We start from the raw sequence: 21316 nt of genomic DNA, 5'->3' as shown, positions 1-21316 counted from the left end.
TATATTTTCAAATCAAGGAAGGTTCTCAGAGTCTCTTAAGCCTATCTAAGGGCCTAGGGGCAGGGAAGATCTTTAAATTTGCATTTCCATTACAATAGGTCACTCAAACCAGAATAAAAGAAATGACATAGTAAAAAGTCAATATAAATCTACAATTAAGAAATACAGTTGTACCATGTTTTAAAGTATATTAAAATATAATTATATTAAAAGCTCAGCAAAGGTGAGAGATGGCAGAAAAAAAAGGGAAAAAAAGAAACTGGATTTGAATTTTATTTGAAATGGACTTTTGATATTAATTTGAAGAGCTTAATGAATGAGAGGAAACATCTTTTCCAAGTAAGGAAGTATTATTTTATAATGTGTTGCATTTATTGGAGAAAAAAAAAACACCTTTATTTTTTATTTTATTATTCCTAACAGATTTAAAAGAACAGTTTCAGTTTCCTGTTATATATTCTTAGAATCCTTTTTTTGTTTGTTTTAGGCTTTAGTTTTACTACTGTAAACCTTAGCTATTTCATTTCATTAGGCTGGTAAAATAGGCTTCCTGCTCTCTCTCTATGTCTCTCTCCTCTCCTCTCCTCCCCTCCCCTCCCCTCTCCAAGACTCTCTACCCCGCACCTCACACCTCTCCTCTCCTCTTCTCTTCTCTCTTCTTCTCTCCTCTCTCTTTTTCTCTTTCCTTCCCCCCTTTATTCCTCCCCCCTCTGTCTCTTTCTTTGTGTATGTGTGTCTCTCTCTTAAAGACTCAAGATGGTCTTGTGTCAAAGGGATTGTTTCCTTAAGAAACATCCACCTCTTTTCTCTTCCTTTATCATGTGGCATCTTATGGGGAAGTTTTCATAAATTATGCCAAGGATCACATCCCCATTTGCCTATTCTTTAGTAGCAGTGATGATAATGAACTACCAAACACCTTTACCTGCTGCTACCATCATCATGTGTCACCATCAAGATTAGAGACTTCTGTGGGGCATTTTTAATGAACTGGGTCAATGGTCCAGAGTTATCTGTTGGTAGAACACAAAACAGTCTTAGTTCCTATCTGTAAACTAGATGGACTTTAAGATCTATTCTAGTTCTAATATTCTATAACTCTCTTTTAGCTTCTCTGTTAACTACACAACCACAAACCATGCAAATGGTATACTTAGACTTATACTATGAAGCTATTCTTGGAATTTGACCTTAGAGTGTAGTCAGGACTAGCTATGTGTCTGCTCAATTCAATTAAATTTGAATCAATTCAACAAAATCATTCCACAGATTACTACACTAGGTTAATTTCTGTTACTTTGGACTTCAGTTTCCTAACCTGTAAAGTGGAAAAACTGGACTTGAATTCAAACTTCCTTCCAGATCTGCAATTCTGTGACCTAAGTGCAATCTTACAACATGCCTTTTTGGTACTTCATTATCTGAATCTGTGGTGTTCATGATTTAGCCATCTTAGAATTCTGCTTTACTAAAATATAGTAAGATACAAACAAAATAGGTTGTTTCATTCTAAGAGTATTATCCTTTCATTGGAAAATTCTCAAGTCTCATATTCATTAATTTTGTTCAATATCCTATGTTCTCTGTCCTAAAAATAACTAAAGCTGAAAATACATGGTGAAATTGGTTGATCCGAGCATTATTGTCATTTCTTTCAGTGAATCTATGGTGGATAAAACTAATCAAAAGGCTCTAGAAACTTTGTTGTAGTCCCTGATTGAAAGTAACAAAGTTGTAAATGATGAAAAAGCAGCAAGAAAAAGGAAAGAGGAAAAACTATAGGCTTAGATAATTAATCAGATGGATGAATTTGTTCTTAAGTGCAAGTTGACTAAAAATAGAACATTCACAATTGTTTATGTTTTACATACGACTTTAACGTTTATAAAGTGTTATCCCAACTTTATCTTCTTTGATCCAGACAGCAATCTTGTTAGATAGTAAAAATAGTATTATATCATTTTTATAGCTGAAGAAATTGAGGTTCATAGAGCTTAAATGACTGTCCAAATTCACACAAGACTGTCCAAATTCACACAACACTGCACATTTGAATACAAGTCTTCTGGAGCAGCTATGTGGTGCAGTGAATAGAGCTATGAACTCAGACACCTACTAGCTAAGCCATGATCCTGAAAAAGTCACTTGACCTCTGTTTGCTTCAGTTTTCTCATCTGTAAAATGGGGATACCTCCCAGGATTGTTGTGAGGATCAAATGAGATAATAATTGAAAAGTGCTTAGCACAGTGCCTGGTAAATAACAAGTGCCATATAAATGTTGGCAATTATGATTATGATTTTGATCATTAGTCTTTCTCCAAATGCAATGCTTTACCAATATTTACTTTCTGTAAAGTTTCCCTGCATCCTAGGAAAGAGAGTGATAGTTCTAATCTAAGTAATTAGAGAGAAAAAAATTGACATGATGCAATCGAATTCCTTCACATAGTCTATCCACACACTTGATGAAATATGAAAAAAAATGCAAGATCACATTATCATTATTTAACTACATAAAAAAGCATTTGATTCTTTAGACCAAAAGGCTTCCTTAAAGATTCTCCTCCAAGAAAGTATCTAGCATGTGTGCAGATCATACAAGTTTCTTTTACAGATACAACAGAAGTAATTTTAATCCAACCGTCCTGATTATTAATACTAATTCATGTCCTAAACAGAGATTTATGTAATAATGCATATAAATAGTGGTCATACTGTTACTGAGTATTTGAGGCTGGATTTTAACTCAGGCCTGACTAATTCTAGGCCCAGTACTCTATCCACTGAGCCACCTAGAGACATCTATATATATGTTTACCAAAGATATTTGCCACTGTCATGGAAGATGTACTATTTATGTATTACCTATAGTCTTTTAAATAAAGGGAAAGGATAACAGAAATGCTTTATTAGTATCCACATAATAATAAAAGGCCTAGAAGAAGGTTCTAAGTATCTTTTATCAGGACGCAGATAAAAGATGAGAAACTACGGTTGAGTTTTGATCTGTATGATTTGAGACTGTGCCTCATGAGAGGCATGAGATCATCCATCCATTGTAGACTGAATGAAGAAGTCTCTACACATAGCTGAAAACCAAGAACATGATCCCATCGGGCTTGAGGAGACAATGTCATAATTCCAATACTTCTGACTCCAAAAGAGAAATTGGTATCAGATTTTAAACTTCCAAAGTGCAGGAACTGTAGTTATTAACTTCCCTTGACAAGTATATAGCACATTGCAATGTAGAGAACTAACAAATGCTTCTTGGGATATTATATTAATAAAATGATATCATCAATTATGTCATTTGAGAGGCTGTAACATGGAAATGAACTGTGACTTATTCTGCTGGGGCCCAGGAGGCAGAATGAAAAGAATTGAACAGAAGTTGTAAGGAGGAAAATTTAGATTTGAGGTAAGAAAAGACTTCCTAACATGGGCTGCATTGGGAGAGAGTGAATTTAGAGGTCCTCAGGCAAAGGCTGCACGACCATTTGGTGGGTAGCTACAGACAACCTGCCTGGTCAAATACCATTTGTAATAAAAGTAGACTCCAGATGCTTCCACCATAGAACTCTTTCTTCCCTTGTTGGATAAAAAGTTAGAAAAAGAATGAATAAAAAAATGAAAAAGAAATAATGAAAGAATGACTTTTCTTTCTATTAACTGTTAACTATATGAAAACATTCAATTTTCTAGTGCAAACTACAGCCTTAGAGGCTGAAAGAATGTATGTAGACCATTGCAGACCAATTTTTTTTCAGACAAATTTTAATACAAAGTAATGTATAGAAATTAGTTTAGTTGGCTCGAATAGCAAAAGAAAGCCAAACATTTTTAGTTTAATGCCCTTTAGACGAAAAAGGGATTTCATCTTTTGAAATACAAAAAATTTTATTTTTCTTACCTCCTTCAAACATGTCAAAATATTGTGTGTGTATAACTTTCCCTGTTGTATCTGAAAAAGGAAAAAAGAAGGCTTCAAAAACAGTGCATCTGACCTCATGTTTTATCTTGTAATAATTTAAAATCCCTATAATTTAATTGCAAGGAGATGGTTTTGTACTTGCCAAAATAAAGTACCAAGGCACTCAGAATTTGCTGCTCACAGATATGCATAATACAGATGAGAATCTGGGCCAGGTGCATGGAGAACAATGGCATCGCTTCTTTAGTTTATCCCCTTTCCAGCTCAAATTCGTTTGCACCTAAACCAGAGATTATTTGGGGGATGTATAAGATTAAAGGAACCCTAAATTAAGTAATAATACATAGCAGAAAATTTTAATCTCTAGTTCAGAGATCAAGGGTTGAAAAGGAAAGATCTAATCTTAGCTTTGGGACATACTGCCTGTTTTTTTTTTGTTAACTGGATAACTAGGGGCAGTTAGGTGGCTTCAGAGCACCTGCCCTGCAGTCAGGAGGACCTGAGTTCAAATTTGACCTCAGACACTTGACATTTACTAGCTGTGTGACCTTGGGCAAGTCACTTAACCCAAATTGCCTTGCCTTCTCCCCTCAAAAAAAAACCTGTTATTTAGTTCAGAGAATCAGGGAAAGGTTCTTGTCACTAGACCTGCAGACCCCAGGCAGCAGAGATGACATACCAAGGGTAGAGCAGGCCTACTCAGAGCAGCATCACCTGATGTGTATCTGTAAGATGACATTACCTGAAGATATTAGAGGCCTGCAGCATTGGAGGTATGTTTCCTCATTGCACGTATCCCTCATGCATGATCCCTGCACACATTTATTTCCCTTTTACCCCAATGGTAGTATATTTGTGCAAAAATGTGTCCCACACTGATAGGGAAGGAAGTGGTCTATTATAAGTATTTTCAACTATCTCATGCTATTAAATACCTTTTTTTTTAACTCTGGCTTAATGGAAAGAAATAAAATACATCACCAGAGGCTTTTGAGCTATTGTTTGGAGTGGAGTACCCACATAGTACCTTAAGCCTGAAATAGATATTCTGAGAGTTATACCCTTGAGAGGGCTTGCTGTAAGGCTCCCATAATGAGGGGACCTCAAAGTTTCTACAAGTCTACCTAGAATTCTACAGAAAACATTATATACAATGTTTGACTTGTACAAGGCCTAATGAGGAAAGACTTGAAATGTAGGACAGGAAGAAGTAATTTTAATATGACTTCTAGTCACATAGGAGGAGAGAACCCATAGCGAATGCCTGGTTTTGATTGGAGCAGACTAGCAGAAATAGAATTCTAGTTTGGTTCTATTTAACTGAAGACTATGACCATCAGATATACCTAATCATAAGTTGTTATGTTGATTCAGGGAGGTGACTGAGGTGTTCTTGTGTTAGTATTGGGAGGGGGTGGCAGCACTGTTTCAACCCAGGCTGAGGTGTGAAGTTCCAAATATTTCTGAACTGGACAGCTTTCTGTCATTACATGAGTCTGGATGTGATACCATTCTCTTGCACAGAAGCATAGGATAGAACACTACATTCATTTCCTGGTGCCACACAGTAATAAGTCACACAGAATATATGCAAGTAGAAGTAATCAGAATGATGTGGCAACAATCAATAGACCACAAAAGTGTGAAGCATACTATTGTCTTTTTTTTTCTTTTTGGAGGGGGAAGGGCAGGGCATTTGGGGTTAAGTGACTTGTCCAAGGTCACACAGCTAGTAGGTGTTAAGTGTCTGAGGCCACATTTGAACTCAAGTCCTCCTGACTCCAGGGCTGGTGCTGTATTCACTGTACCACCTAGCTACCCCATAAGGGGACTATTTTAAAGAAATAAGCAGCTAGCTTAAAATATTTAAATATCATTTGGAAGAAGTTTTAAATTTATACTCCAAAGGGTAGAGTGAGGGCCAATAGAGTTTACATGGTAGCAGATTTTAGCTGAATGTAAGGAAGAATTTAATAACAATGAGAGCCATTAAAAATTGAGTGGGCTGTTTGTGAGGTAGTAAAGGAGTCATTGAACTCATTCAAACAAACTGGATGACTAGACAACCTCAAGCGGAGGCTAGAGGCTGTGTATCTATAAGAGTAGAGAGAATTTCTACATATAGTGGATGTTCAGCTCTCTGAAATCCACCTATGATTCTAAGCCTAAGATTCTTTCAAACCCAGAAAGTACAAGAAGCAGCAGAATGTTGGGAAAAACCTGACTTCTGCCTTTATAATTTGGGCAAGATTCTAGGGAAAAAGCAGTAGGAACTGTGACCCTTCTGGCCAGGATAACACCATTGATGAATTTTTCTTTCAAAGCAAAACGCATTTACAAGTTCAAACACATTCGTTTGGGTTCTTAATAAGCATGACATGATTCATGATTACTATATCTTGTAAATAAGGGCTAAATTTAATCCCAACAATTCTTAAATGTTGTAAGGATCCTCAGTGTTTTTTTCCCACATAGTGGTACAAATGATAAGCTTTCGATGCATGAAAAACCATGAATTTTTAAATTTTTACCATCACAAATTACTAAACTGTAGGTGGTTACACCAAGGTAGCAACTGTCTGATGTTAAGAAACTGCTGGTCTAATTGTACTTATATACTATCTAATTAGACATAAACTTTTTTTTTTTCTGTTTTACTTACTAAGATCCTAGGAGGGCTACATTTGGCTCATGGATTTGGATGATGTGGAAAGCACTAAAATACAACTATAGATTGTATGGTGTCCATAAAGAATTTTGGCGAATTACTAAATTTCTTTTAAAAAAAAGTTACCTCACTATCTCCACACACATTGAAAAAGAAAAAAAAATCCTTGTAACAAATGTGCTTAGTCAAGCAAAAGAAATTCCTTCATTGGCCATGTCTAATCTCTCTCCTCTTTCTTCTCTCTTCTCTGTCTGTCTGTCTCTGCCTCTGTCTCTCTCTCTATAAATATATATACACATATCTATATCTATCAATTTACACCCTGAGATCCATCAGAGATTACTGTCACTATCTCTGTGTTAGGAGAGGGGTATTATTTAAAAATTAAATTACTTTTTTTTCAATGAACAAAAAATATTAAATCACCAAATTTTTAAGTCCAGGATGAGAAAACTAATGAAAAAACATTTAACTTACAATCCACAATGGCAACGTTGATGCCGCTTGCAACATTACCCTTCTTTTCACTTATGAGCCTGAAATTTAAATAAGCATTAGTTAAGAACTTCAAACTCATCAAGACGTGAATATTCCTATCTCTTTTCCAGGATTATTTATTTCAATTCAATAGACATTAAGTACTCTATGAAGAACTTTAAGTGCCAGAGGAAATACAAAGTTTTGTTAAGCTGTGAAGCTTAGAATCTAGAAAGAGTATATGATGTACACAGTTATAATACAAAATAATAAATGATATTATTTTGCAATGGAGGTATGTATAAAGTGCTGTGTGAATTCTGAAGAGGGAAATACTACCAACTGTGGGAGGAAGGAAGGGTGATGAGGGGGGAGTGAAGGTAAGAATGTTTCCTAAAATAGTTTACATTTGGTTTAGGCTTTAAAACATAGGTAGGAAATGAGTAAACATTAAAATCTGGGTGGTGAGAGATGTGAGGGGGAAGAAGAGAAATAAAATAAGAATAACTGAACTCTATAAATTCACAAGAAAACTTGTCAGTGGCAGACCTCATGGTTACTAAGCCAGTGCTCTTTCTACTATACAATGTCCTGTCTTCCTAATTAGACAGTCGTCTATTTCCAAGTAGGTATAATGTATATCTCATGTCACATATAAGAGGTCAGTAAAACTTTAGTTGCTACAATGCTTGGAGCTAAGAAACAAATATAATCATCCTTACCAAGAGGAGGGAAATGGACTCAAAGGGTCCCTGGGGTCCTTGTAATCCTCAGTGGCTACTACTGTGTCTTGCACATGTTAGACACTGATCAATAGGTCATATTGATTTATTAATTTATTGCTTTAAATAGCTGATGAAATTCTTAAATAGAAGTGATTTGCTCCTTATTTATAGCCAGCAAGAGCAATTTCATTTTTCTACAGTGAGTAATGATTTAATGGAAATGCCTTGTAACATTTTAAACCAGACTTTGCAGTACTAAATATTTAAGTTGAATTAAGAGTCTAACATAAAAATTGAAAAAAAATGGAAGCATGTCTAATAGTAGGTATGTAATTCAAGGAAATTCTATATTTTAGTCTGAATTTGTATATTTAATGAAACTCCAAATGATGATCACTAAATAAGAGAAGTAAAGAAAGCAATGTCAACTTATGGTCATTCAAAAATGAATATAATCTTGGGGTCCTGGGCACGGTTGAACTGGGCTTCTATAAGGTTGAAAGGGGTTATGTGCCCTAAACTTTAGGAGAAATATAAATAAAATAAGTAAGATTTATCCAAAACCAATTGTCAGATAAAATTATCAAGCTTTCACTTACATGCTGATAGTCATATAAGTCGTTGTATATTCAGTTGTTTCCGTCATGTCCAACACTTTGTGATCCCATTTGGGGTTTTCTTGGCAAAGATACTACAGTGGTTTTTCATTCCCTTCTCCAGCTCATTTTGCAGATGGGGAAACTGAGGCAAACAGAGTTAAGTGACTTGCCCAGGGTCACACAGCTAATAACTGTCTGAAGCCAGATTTGAACTCCTAAGACCTTTTTTTCTATAACTGTCATAGCAATGCTGTTACTACTTAGCAATGATAGTTTTCTTAACATTTAAATAATAGACAAATATTAATCCAATTCTACTTTTTTAAGGATGAAACTAATTATTTCAAATACCCAAGCTGATACTTACAGCTCATCTTCAAAGCAAACTTTGGCATATTTATCCCTACCACCACCACTGAGTAACCGATAGGCATAGGTGTTAGGAGGGCACGAAGTCCAGTGGTCACATTTTTGTCTTTTGGGGAGTGGAGCTGCAATGAAAAGAGGTAGAAAAGTTGACATTTGAGGAGAATCAGGAAAGCATAAATATGTGAATACTTCTGTCTCCTATAAACCATATATCTTAGATCTCAAATTATTATTAGGTAATAATAGTCACAAACTCCTGTGGATAAAATTATTTTTTTATATTAGTTTTTGAAATCAAGATGTGTAACACTTCAACAATCTAGTTAAGAGGTAGGAGTCAGGAATACCAAGGGAATGGTATCCACCTGGGGTGATCAAAGGTTAAGTGATTTGTCCATGGTTATTCAGCTAATATGTGTTAGATGTAGGACTTGAAATATGTTGGCCTGAATCTAAGGATAGGCCTCTTTTCCTTGTACCAATACAGCTTCTCTTACAACATAGCATTTTAGAAGGAAGGAGTGAAAGGTAAAGAATCACCTGTGGTCAGGCCAGTAAAACTTTATGATTCTTGTACTTAAGAAACAAATATTCCCTAAAAGGAGGGAAATGGCTTCCAAATGGACTCAAATGGTCTAAAAAAAAGTGAACTACAAATCTGCATCCGGTTTGGAGTGTTTTAATGCTGTTGTTATTCCTTCAAAATATGCTATAACTAATAATAGGAACTGTTTCTAAAGAATCATAACTCGGTGAGCCACATGATATATTGGATAGAGCAACATAGAAGGCCAGTGCTCAAATCCTGCCCCAGACACTTACTAGTCATGTGTCATTGGGTGAATCTTTTTTTTTTTTTAAGCAATTGGGGTTAAGTAACTTGCCCAAGGTTTCATGGCCAGTTCTTTTTGTGTGGGTGTTAATTGTCTGAGGCCTGAACCAATTCCGGGTCCTCCTGACTCTGGGGCTAGTGCTCTACTTACTATGCCACCTAGCTGCCCCTATTGGGTGAATCATTTAACCTATCTGAGTCTCAATTCAGATAAGAGTAAGATTTTTTTTGTAATGGGGGAGAGACTGCCCAAGCCTAATTCTTACAAGAACTATATAGCATGTGTGGCTGATGCAGTCCCAGTGTTGAAAATACACAGATATTTTCTGTTTACAATCTGATAACTGTGCAGTGACTTTTGATTGGTTGCAGAGCTGCAAGTGAGGTGCATTCAAAAGATAAGTACCAGCTAAAGACAGTTTATGGAAATCCAAGCCTGGTCCAAAAGCACAATTCATCTTGAAACCAAGATGCTGGGCCCTATAAAAAACGGAGCAACTCTGGTCCATTAGGTATGTAACATCTGGAAGTGAACTTGATGGGATCAAATGTTTTGTAGAAATTGCTTTAAGCCTGAACTCATTCATTTCCCCCAGGAACACAGGTAGTATAGAACACAGTGTGGTCTCAGGTTTGTTGAGGTGAGGGAATGTAGCTACTTCTGTCTTTGCCACATACCTTTGCAAGGGCTAAATGAGGTTAATTAGTTAAATGAGACTGTGATGCTAATAACTTGCAGCTAATATTGTAGAGAACACACCCAAATGGAAACTTAAATAAGAGGCATTAGAGTCTCCTAATGCTTCACTCCATGGGTACCCTAGGACACTGAGAGACAGATGTAGTTAGCTTTATTCTGAGGTGGGGTGAGGTGAGTAAGTGCAGAGTCTTGCTACAGTCCATTGCTTGCTCTCTTATATACCTCCATTATGGGAAATTTCAATTTCCATAGTTTCTTCCTCTTTTCCATACTAGTACTTTCCTTTTACTATGCCTTCTTTTCCCTTTCTTCAAATCCTCAAACCATTATACCCTAAGGTCGTCTATTTTTCATTATTTAGCTCACATAATACCATTTTATTACATTAGAGTTCTGAAAAAACACTTTTTTTCTCTCCTTATTGGAATGATAGCACTACATCTACATGTGCCCTCCTCCAATTACTCAAATACATTTACTTTTATAGATTTCTTTGGACTTTTGTTTGTATTTCAAAATTTCTACTTTCTGCTCTTAAGAAATATTTTAAAGTTCTGTATTCTATTAAAGGTTCATTAAAAAAAAACACTACTGGGGGCACAGCCAAGATGGCGGCATAGGAGAAGAAAAACTCCCTGAGCTCCCCACATAACCACCTCAAATACCTATAAAATATGACTCTAAACAAACTTTAAAGCTGCAGAATCCACAAAGTGACAGAGAGAAACAAATTTCCTGCTGACGGCAGTCCAGCAGGTGGACAGGAAGTTCATCACAACAGGTTGGAAGCAGAGCCCAGCCCCTGTGAGCCTGCAGTTTTAGCCCCAGGGTGGCTGCGACCAGCAGCTGGAGTGGACCTTAGGAGAGTGGATCACCAGCAACAGTGGCAGCTTCTAGAATTATCACACCAAAAATGCCAAAGAAAAAGTAAAAGGTCAGTATAGAACTCTGTTGGAACTGGGGAGAATGGCATGGTCCGGCCCCTGCCCCTTGGGGTAAGAAGTGGAGCAGGTATGGTGGCCCTGGAGCCACCACCATGAGGCTGCTTTAGAGCTCCTGGCCTGCAGATTGTAGGGAGACCAAGCGACCATTCTGAGGGGTAATCACTCTTGCTTTAGCCTGCTTGGATTTAGATCGCTGTCTTGGGTGGAGGTCCTGGGGTGTGTGACCAGCTTGTTTACTCTGTATGTTGTACAATTTATTGCAATCTATATAACTTCTTTGATTTCTATTAGTTATTAGTTTTGATAAACGTGTTTACTTGCTATTTATGGTCAGTGTAAATGGCTTTTGGGCAAACCTTGGAAATATGTGGCTATATGTCTGTGTGCATACCTATGTATACATATGTCTGCATATATAAACACATAGATAGGTAACTTTGGGAACTCCCATCTCTGTCACGGATATAAATCTAAGTTTGAACCTAAAAATATTTTCTCAACACTAACAATATTTAGGAACCAGATAAATATGATTCTAGCCTGGTACCTCCTCTTTGAAGAGAACAGAGTGGCCAGACTCTGGCATCAGTCTTCTGCTCCCTCCTGTCAGGAATCAAGGGAATACCCTTAGAGAATATTAGGCAGAGTAAACATGCCTTTGTACGAGTTACATAAGGATAGACCCATATGACATACATCATATGACATACATAACACATATGGGCAACATATAGTGTATATATGTGTATACATGCACATATACGTATATGTATATATTTACAGACACAGGAACCCTACAGGATCATAGCTCTAATAATAATAGTTAATAGCTAACATCTATATAGTGCTTCTATGCCAAGTACTGTATGCAGTATTTTACAAATGTAGTCTCATTTTATAGGTGCTATTGTTATTCCCTTTTTCCAGATGAGAAAACTGAGGCAAATAGGTTAAGAATAGGTTAAGCACTGTGCCACCTCATTGCATCCTCTAAAGATTTTCCAGCTATAGAGATGGAAGGGACCCCAGAGGTCATCTAGTCCACATCTCTGTCCTATAGATGGAAAAACTGATGTCTAGGGAGACCAGGTCACCCATGGGTAGGATTCAAATCCAAGTCTTCTACCTCCAGAAGTATTGTTTTTTTCACAATACCATGCTGACTCTGACGAGATTTAGAGAGGCATTGTGGTATAGTGGAAAGAATGCTGGATCTGGAGTCAGATGACATAGACTCAGATCTGACTTCCATGTGATCCCGCTCCCACAGCATCTTGGAGGTTAAGATTAATCATATTCTCTTCTGATCTATTTATTCTTCTACTTTTTTTATTAAGAGCTTTACTTTTTATTTCCATTTCTTTATTTTTATATTACTTAGAAATGGAAAAATAGAAAAAAATTTATTTTCTCCTTTATTCCTCTGCTTACATTTGTACTCTGTCCTTAAAAAAAAAAATTAGGGGAGTCAAGATGACAGAGTAGAAACAGGACCTCCACACAGCTCCAGCTACCAACCCTCCAATTCATGCAAAAAGTGACTCTGAACAAACTTTGGAGCTACAGAACCCACAAAATGACACAGAGAAGCTAACCCCTGCCGAGGACAGCCTGGCAGGCCAGCAGGAACTGGCCAACTCAGAGCTCTGGAAGCCAACCCCAGGCTCCCCAAGCACCGGAGGTTTTAGCCCCAGGGCGGCCTGACCAGCTGCTGGCTGGGGGGACCTCAGATCACCAGCTATGGCAGTTTCCAGAATTATCAACACATAGATGCTAAGGACAAAGTGAGAGGTCAGTGCAGTGTGGACTTTGGGATCCAGTAGTTTAGGAGTGCCCTCAGCCTTTGCCCCTGGAGTGAGAAGCCACTGAGGTGCCCTGACACAGCTGCTGCCATGTGGCAGCTTCAGGTCCTGGCCTGCATATAGTAGGGGGACCAAGCGATCAGCCTGAGGGGTAATCTCTCTTGCTTTAACCTGCCTGGATATGGATTGCAGTCTAGAGTGGAGGTCCTGCAGTGTGTGACCAGCTTGCCAGAGTGTGGAGGCTTCAGAGAGGGCACCCAACTAATACCTTCAGTAGCTGAGAAAACCCCAGCATTTGGGACAAAGCTCCCCTGTCTGGTGGTAGAGTCCTACTGTAGCAAAAAGCCCAAAAGTTAAGTAATTGAGTGACAACATGAACAGGCAAAGGAAGCAAACCAAGCAGAGCAATCCAACTTTACAATCACATTTTGGGGACAAAAAGGACCAAAGCATGGAACAGGAGGGAGACAGTGAAGTCAGAACTCCTGCACCAAAAGCTTCCAAGAAAAATACAAGCTGGTTACAGGCCATAGAGGACTGTAAGAAGGATTTTGAAAAGAAAATATGAGAAGTGGAGAAAAAATTGGGAAGAGAAATAAGAATGATGTAAGAAAATCATGAAATGAGGGTCAACAACCTGATTGAAGAATATAACACCTTAAAAAATTAGACTGACTCAAATGGCAAAAGAGGCTCAAAAAGGCAAAGAGGAGAAGAATGCTTTAAAAAGCCAAATTTGCCAGATGGAAAAAGAATCTCAAAAGCTCAATGAGGAGAATCATTCCCTTAGAATTAGACTATAGCAAGTGGAAGCTAGTGACTTTATGAGAAATCAAGATACTATTAAACAGATCCAAACAAATGAAAAAATAGAAGGCAATGTGAAACATCTCATTGGGAAAACCACTGACCTGGAAAATAGATCCAGGAGAGATAATTTAAAAATTATTGGACTACCTGAAAGCCATGATAAAAAAAAAACATAGAAATCCTACTTCAAGAAATTTTCAAGGAAAATTGCCCTGATGTTTTAGAACCAAAGGGCAAAATAGAGGTTGAAAGAATCCACTGATCACCTCCTGAAAAAGATCCCCCCCCAAAAAACTCCTAGGAATATTATAGCCAGGTTATGGAGTTCCCAGATCAAGGAGAAAATATTACAAGCAGTCAGCAAGAAGCAATTTGAATATTGTGGAAACACAATCAGGATAACATAGGACCTGGCAGCTTCTACACTGAGGGATCGCAGGGCTTGGAATATGATATTCTGGATGGCAAAGGAGCTGGGATTAAAACCAAGAATCACCTCCCCAGCAAAACTGAGTATCATGTTTCAAGGGAAAATATGGTCATTCAGTGGAATAGAGGACTTTCAAGCATTCTTGATGAAAAAACCAGAGTTGAATAGAAAATTTGACATTCAGATACAAGAAGCAAGAGAAGCATGAGAAGGTAAACAGGAAAAAGAAATCATAAGGAACTTATCAAAGTTGAACTATTTACACTCCTACATGAAAAAACAATAATTGTAACTTATGAAACTTTTCTCAGTATGATAATAATTGAAGGGAATAGAAATGTATATATATATACACACATACATATATATATGTCTATATGGGCATATGAATACATATGTGAATGTGTGTATATTTATGTAGAGGTATACATAGATAGAGGGCACAGGGCCAATTAAATGGGAAGGGATGATACTTAAAAGATGAAATTAAAAGGTGAGACAGGAATATAATGAGAGGAGAGACAGAATGGGGTAAGCTATCTCATATAGAAGAGGTAAGGGAAAATGGTTACAATAGAGGGGAAGAACAGGAAGGCAAAAGGGAATGGCTCAACTTTATTCGCATTGAATTTGGTTTGGGGAGGGAATGAAATACACACTTAATAGGGTATCTCACCCTCCAGGAGAGTAGGGGGGAAGGGGATGAGAGGAGGGATGATGGAAGGGAAGGCAGATTTGGGGGGAGGGAAGTTGGAAGCACCCACTTTTGAAAAGAGACAGAGAATAGAATGAGTGGGAGGTGGGATAGGAGGGAGGGAAATATAGTCAGTCTTTCACAATATATCTACTATGGAAATGTGTTACATAGCTACACCTGTACAACCTATATTGAATTGCTTATCTTCCCAGTAAGAGTTCGTGACAAGGGAGGAAGGGAATGAATCTGGAATTCAAAGTTTTAAAATAAAATGTTAATATATATATATATATATGTATATGCTATTATCAATATTGTTTTACATGTAACTGGGAAATAAGATATACGGGCACTGGAGCATAGAGATCCACCGTGCCTTACTGGAAAGTTGGAGGGGGTATGGGAGAAAATATGGGAGAGAGCAGATTGGAGGAGGGGATATCCAGTGGGATCGCTATTTTGGGGTAGTAGGTAGGGGAAAAACAGAGAAAATTTGTAACTCAAAATCTTGTGGAAATGAATGATGTAAATCAGAAGTTAATAAAGCATTTGATTTAAAAAATTTAGGTATCTCTGGGAAGTTTTTTATGCTGGTCAGTGATTTCTTTGACTTATTTATCTCTTCAGGTTTAGCTTCTGATTTTAGTCTTTATGTCAGTGTCAGGCTCTGCCCCCTGATTCTTTTTTGGGTCTGGTGGTTGGCCATCGTTGTTGCTAGTTGATTGGCTCCCCTGGGTTCTTGCAGCGACAGGGTTTTCAGATGAGTAGATCTTCAGGGTTCTCTCTGGAATCTCAGGATAGAAAGGAACCTCAAAGCCCCTGGGCCTGGGCTGTTCTAGTCTGAATGCTGCAGGTTGACCTGTTGCTATTTATTCTATAGCATCTCCCTGGGGCTTACAAGGTCCCCACAATGAAGCTTTCAGACCAACCTGAGGCTTTCTCATGATTTCTCCCTTTGATCTTACTGCCTCAAACATAGGCTCTACTATCTCTGGTCACCCTGGAGGTGTTTTTTTGGATTTCTTTCTTCCTATAAACTCCTGACTGCCTTTTCATATGATTGTGGAATTTAAAATGTCACTTACTGTGGTTTATTGGATATCTTTATCACTATAGAGTATAGTGCAAACTTCAGGTTTTTCTTGGAGTAGGTGTATGGGAGCTTCAGAATTTGCCTTTGTACACGCAGTCATTTTGGCAAGAAGTCCTCATTCATGTAGCCCAAGATTTCATTAGCTTTTCTGGTTGCTACAACATACTGTTGATTCATATTGAGTTTGCAGTTCAGTTTGTGAACCTTGCAGATCTTTTTTTTTTCCTTCAGGCAAACAGCTGCCTAACTATACCTCTTATCTTCTGCTTATGAAGCTGATTTTTTTGGTACTTTTCATTATCCCTACTAGATTTCATCTTTTTAGACTTAACCCAATGCTCCATCCTTGCAAGATCTTAGATTCAGTCTCTCATCCAGGGTGGTAGCTATTCCTCCCAACTTTGTGTCGTCTGCAACTTTTATGAGTTTATTATCTATTTTTTTATTGAAATATTGCTAAAAACAATACAAGGTCAGGAACAGATCCCCAAGGCGCTCCACTAAAGACCTCCTGACATTCTGATATGGAACTATTAACAATCACTTTCAGTTGAGCCATCCAACTTTATAGCTCCCGTCACTATTGAATCCATCTAACTGTATTATCAGATAATTCACATCTCTCCATCTTCTTCACAAGAATGGTCTGGAGCATTAGCATAGTAGAGCATTTCCATCATCTGTAAGTATAGTAACCCAGTTCAAAATAAAATTTAGGTAGTTTATAGGACCTGTTCTTGAAAGCATGCTAACACTTTGTAATCATGTTAATTTAGGATACAGCACTGATTCAGTTAAGTTTATCTTCCACACCCCTGTTTTGGTCATCTTGTTCTGTAAACCAGAAGCCTGAATGAGGAGCAGGTAACAGCTCATGTTCTAATTTTTTTTTTTAATATTTAGGTCACTAGGAAGCCAGTTCAATTGTTACAAGTCTTACTTCTCTGAGCCAATCAAGTTTCAAGGATATAAAACCATCTTTTAGAGAAAAATGAATCTGGTATATTTGGGAGTAGAACCTAAGAATATAGTTTTTATGGGAAGACATATGAAGACATCTAGAGAGAAATAAGGAGAGCAAGAAAAGCAATACACACACACACACACATACACACACACACACACACACACACACACACACACCCAACCCAATAACAAAGTCGAAGGAACTAATAATAAAAAGAAACTGAGCATTCTGGAATCATAATGACAAAGGTTGGCCTTGGAGAAAAGAAGAGAAGATTACCATGTTCCCTTCACTATATCACATAACCTGTCAGATTTAGTTGATGTGGTTGGTTGGTTTGGGTAAACTGACTCTTTTCCTCCTCTTTAAATCTTTGTTATGAGGGATGGCTCTCTAGGTAAGGAAGGGGGTAAATATATGTTCAGGAACAAAAGTGAAGTAGAAATAAATCTCATCAATAAAAATAATTGTTTTTTTTTTAAAGAGAGAAATCTAGGTATTTGTGAAGGTTTAAGGGGATACAGCATGATCATCTTCAAACATTTAAAGGACTATGATGTTTAAGATGGATTAGGAATTTTGCCTGGCCCTACAGGGCAGAACGATGAAGGAACAGCTCACAAGGCAGAGAGCTGCTCTGTTAAAGGAAAAAATTGTGTAAAATTGGAGCCAGGAAAAAAGTATACTCAGATGCTTTGTGAAGTAATGAGCTCCCTGTCCCTGAGGGCATTTAGGCAAGGCTAGATTCCTATTTGTTGGGAAAACCATAGAGAAGCTTCCTGATCCTGGTAGCATGTGAACTACTTTCCAGGTTTTCAGATTTAATATCACCTCCCAAATATGAAACTTCTCTGGGGAACTCTGTATTTAAAAAATTAGCTCTCACTTTTATTATTCTACAAAGACTAGGAAAACTCAAAACAACCTTTATGGATTAGCACTGTGAAAAAGACCTGGCCATACAGTAGCCACTTAAGCCACACCTATGCACACAGATATGAATCATTTGTCATTTATCTTGGAATCTGAAGAAAAGTACATATAACTTGCCTATTCAACTTCAGTCACTAAGTACACTCCATGACCTTTCCATCAACAAAGAAGTCCATTAAAATAAATTTGGCCATTATTCAAAAATGTTTCAAAGATTTAAAAAAAAATACAAAAGACTTTCAGTTACAAATGACAACCCATTTCAATGATATCTAGATTCCAGATGTTGAATTTTTTTCTGTTAGAATAAAAGTATTCAAGTGATTGTGATGGTGGAGAAGAAAAAGGAGGAGAAACAAATGAGATGTTTATTTCAGATAGCAGAAGGAAGTTCAGAAAAAGATACAGACATATAGGACATACTCATTACTACCATGTTAAACTTATACACTGAAAAACTACATAATAAAAATTAATATACCACCCTCTTTTTATATCCTTTTTATGTCAAATGCTTGTTTGTCAAGTTCATAATGATAAAAAAATTAAAAAAGAAAGCAGTTGAACTAGACCAACTAGACCATGGACCATGATCCATGCTAGATGTGTTATAATTATGAAGGCATTGATTAATCAACTCTAAAAGTCATCTGAAGGATTGGAAAAAAGGCATGGAAAAAGCCTTAAATGTTATCAGTACCAAAAATGGGGTCCAAAAAACAAGCCAGCACTCCTACTATTTTAAGAATAATCACCATATGTATTAATGGTTTTCTTAATTATAGAAAAGAATGGAAGGTTTTACAAAGGGCATTCTAAAGTTGACAAAATAACAATCATCACATAACTCAACATAATATAGAGAGAATGCAAGTTTCCAGTGTACTTACTGCTTGATGACCATTTAAAAGTTTTTTGATTCAGTAAAGCACAATATCATATAAAAGGCCCTCTTTCAACAGAGTGCTTCCTATGTGTGCGTCAAAGTCATACAAGATTCTATAAAACACATAATAGAGATAATCTTGTTCAATGACACTGAACACTAACATCAAATGGAGTTAAAACAGAGATATATTTATCATATGTTCTGGTCATTGTGATGGAGGAAATCCAGCACAGAATTCAAGTTGAATAGAGTTTCCCTATGGAAAGTGTGGTTCTTGTTTATGGATAACATAGTGCTTAGTGCATCAAGATATAGTCTTCTGAATGAGACCAAGAGTCACTCAAAAGCTATTGGATTAATTACCTGCACAGGAAAAACCAAATGGAAGAATATCTACTATTTAGACTATGGCATATAATTGAATGAACCCAAATAGATCTTGTCCATCAAAATCCTTGGCAAGAACAACAAAGAGACAATGAAATGTGACCAAGATTAAAGGACTGATGACTGGATTGCTTTTGGGAAATTACAATTTTTTTTTAAAGCTTCTCAGCATCAGCAGACCATCTTTTTAGTCAATTTTTTTTCTGGTGATGTTATATGGTTGTCAGTCATGCCAAACTACAGTCTCTGAAGAACTGAAATTGAGAATTATTCAAAAGGCAATGGAGAGGTGCATGGAATTTTTTGGGGAATAGAGGACAGCAAATAAAGCAGTAATTACAATGGTTTGTGAATTGGGACAAGCAATGGTTTTGAAGTGACTTCATTTTGTGACAGCAAAGGTCATAATTTGTGCTTCTACCGATACTAGACTAACAGAGAAAATATGGTTTTGACCAAAGGAACCCAGATTTCATGACCTTCAATACTCTGAGTGCTAAATTTCATGATACATGGTGAGACATATTTTTTCAGCAATTTCTATTGTTTTGATTCTGTGGTTTTAAAGAATGATATTACTCCAAGGAGGATGCAAAAGTTGTGTGATGAGCACATTTCAATAACTATTTGAGATGTTGCAATGGCTGTTGGTGTGAGAAAGACAAGTATTTAAAGGACCATTAAAGCCCATAATGAAAAAGTATTGGTTCAACTGACCAAAAACTAAAATGCAATTAAAAAATGAAGACTATTGCCCCAAACTGACAAATTAGCAGACCCTTTCAGAGGTAACTGCCAGCTGGAAGGGACAATATAGTTTTTTGAATTTTAAAGAACAGTGAGAAGATCAATTAAAAAAAAAAAGGAAAACAAAAAAGAAACCACTATCAAATGCTATGAAGAAAAAATATTTATCATGGGCAACACCATAAGGGGAGTAAAGCCTGAGGTTTGTGGGAGGAAGGTAATTTTTATTGATGAAACTCCCTTTTTCAGTCAGGATTATGTAAAAAAAAAAATGTCAAAAAAGTCTAGTTGAGCTTGTAGGGTCTGATTATTTTTTTTATCAGACTAAAATATTTTCCAAAAAGTTGTAGGGTATTTTAAAAAACTTCTAGCATCCCTGGAAGTCCTGCTTCTGTTGAGGGAATTATAATAAATATATCAACATATGAAAAGGAAGAATTGCTAGAGAATTAAAGAAATTACCAAATGGATACAGAATACCACAGCATGGCCTTACACTATGCTACATGTAACAAAAGCTTAAGAAATGTATACAAAAAATAAAGATAAATATGTTTCAATATTTTGATTTAATACCCCTTGAAAATCTAAGGGCTATATAATAAAGGCTATATTTGGAAGGAATTTTTAATCAATGATAGTGTATCCAATATAAAATATGATATAAAATGAAGTTTATCAAATAGTCTTGTGAACTTCAATGCCCAATCATGTAAAACAAGTAATTTTAGCAAAAGAGGGAAATATTATACATTTTTAAAATATCTAAATAGTTTATAAGGTTGGGGAAATAGCAAAAATGAAGAAGGGAGAAGAAGCAGTACAGCCTAGGTTGTTCACACAGCTACTCTAGGTTATACATGTGTAGTCATGCAAAACATGTCTATAAGAGTCACAAGGTGAAAGAAAACATAGGAAAAAAATTCAAGAAAAATAAAGCCAAAAAAGAAAGAAAAAGAATGCTTCAATCTGTATTCAGATACCATCAGTTCATTCTCTGGGGATGGATAGCATTTTTCATTATTAGTCCTTCAGAGATGTATTAGATTGGTGTGTTGCTGAGAATAGCTAAGTCATTCATAGCTGATCATCTTACAATATTGCTGTTGGTTTGTACACAGTACATATTTCACTTTGCATCCACTCATGCAAGTCTTTCCAGGTTTTTCTGAGAGCATCCTGTTCATCATTTCTTATAGTACAATAGTATTCTATCATAATTGCATTGCACAGTTTGTTCATCCATGCCCCAATTGATGGGCATCTCCCCAATTTCCAATTCTTTGCCACCAGAAAAGAACTGCTATAAGTA

The 21316-nt window shown here is 36.7% G+C and overlaps 1 protein-coding gene across 4 annotated transcripts in view; it reads right to left on the bottom strand.

Moving 5' to 3' along the window:
- Positions 1 to 21316, bottom strand: part of FAM3B (FAM3 metabolism regulating signaling molecule B) — a 69285-nt gene that overhangs the window by 9014 nt on the left and 38955 nt on the right. For 3 of the 4 annotated variants that reach the window (XM_069074861.1, XM_069074859.1, XM_069074858.1), the window contains 4 exons: positions 8772 to 8895; positions 7081 to 7139; positions 3915 to 3965; positions 926 to 1013 (listed from right to left, as the gene is read on the bottom strand). In XM_069074861.1, coding sequence (XP_068930962.1) covers positions 926 to 1013; positions 3915 to 3965; positions 7081 to 7139; positions 8772 to 8895 — 322 coding nt within the window. The remainder of the gene's footprint in view (positions 1 to 925; positions 1014 to 3914; positions 3966 to 7080; positions 7140 to 8771; positions 8896 to 21316) is intronic. The other variant, XM_069074860.1, reaches the window with a different exon arrangement.

Source organism: Petaurus breviceps, unplaced genomic scaffold, assembly GCF_028583685.1.
Source record: "Petaurus breviceps papuanus isolate PSGF00001 unplaced genomic scaffold, PetGlider_PUasm1.0 90897, whole genome shotgun sequence".
NCBI classification, from domain to species: Eukaryota; Metazoa; Chordata; class Mammalia; order Diprotodontia; family Petauridae; genus Petaurus; species Petaurus breviceps.
The sequence above is the reverse complement of the archived record's forward strand: the minus strand, read 5'-3'. Positions and strand labels throughout refer to the sequence as shown.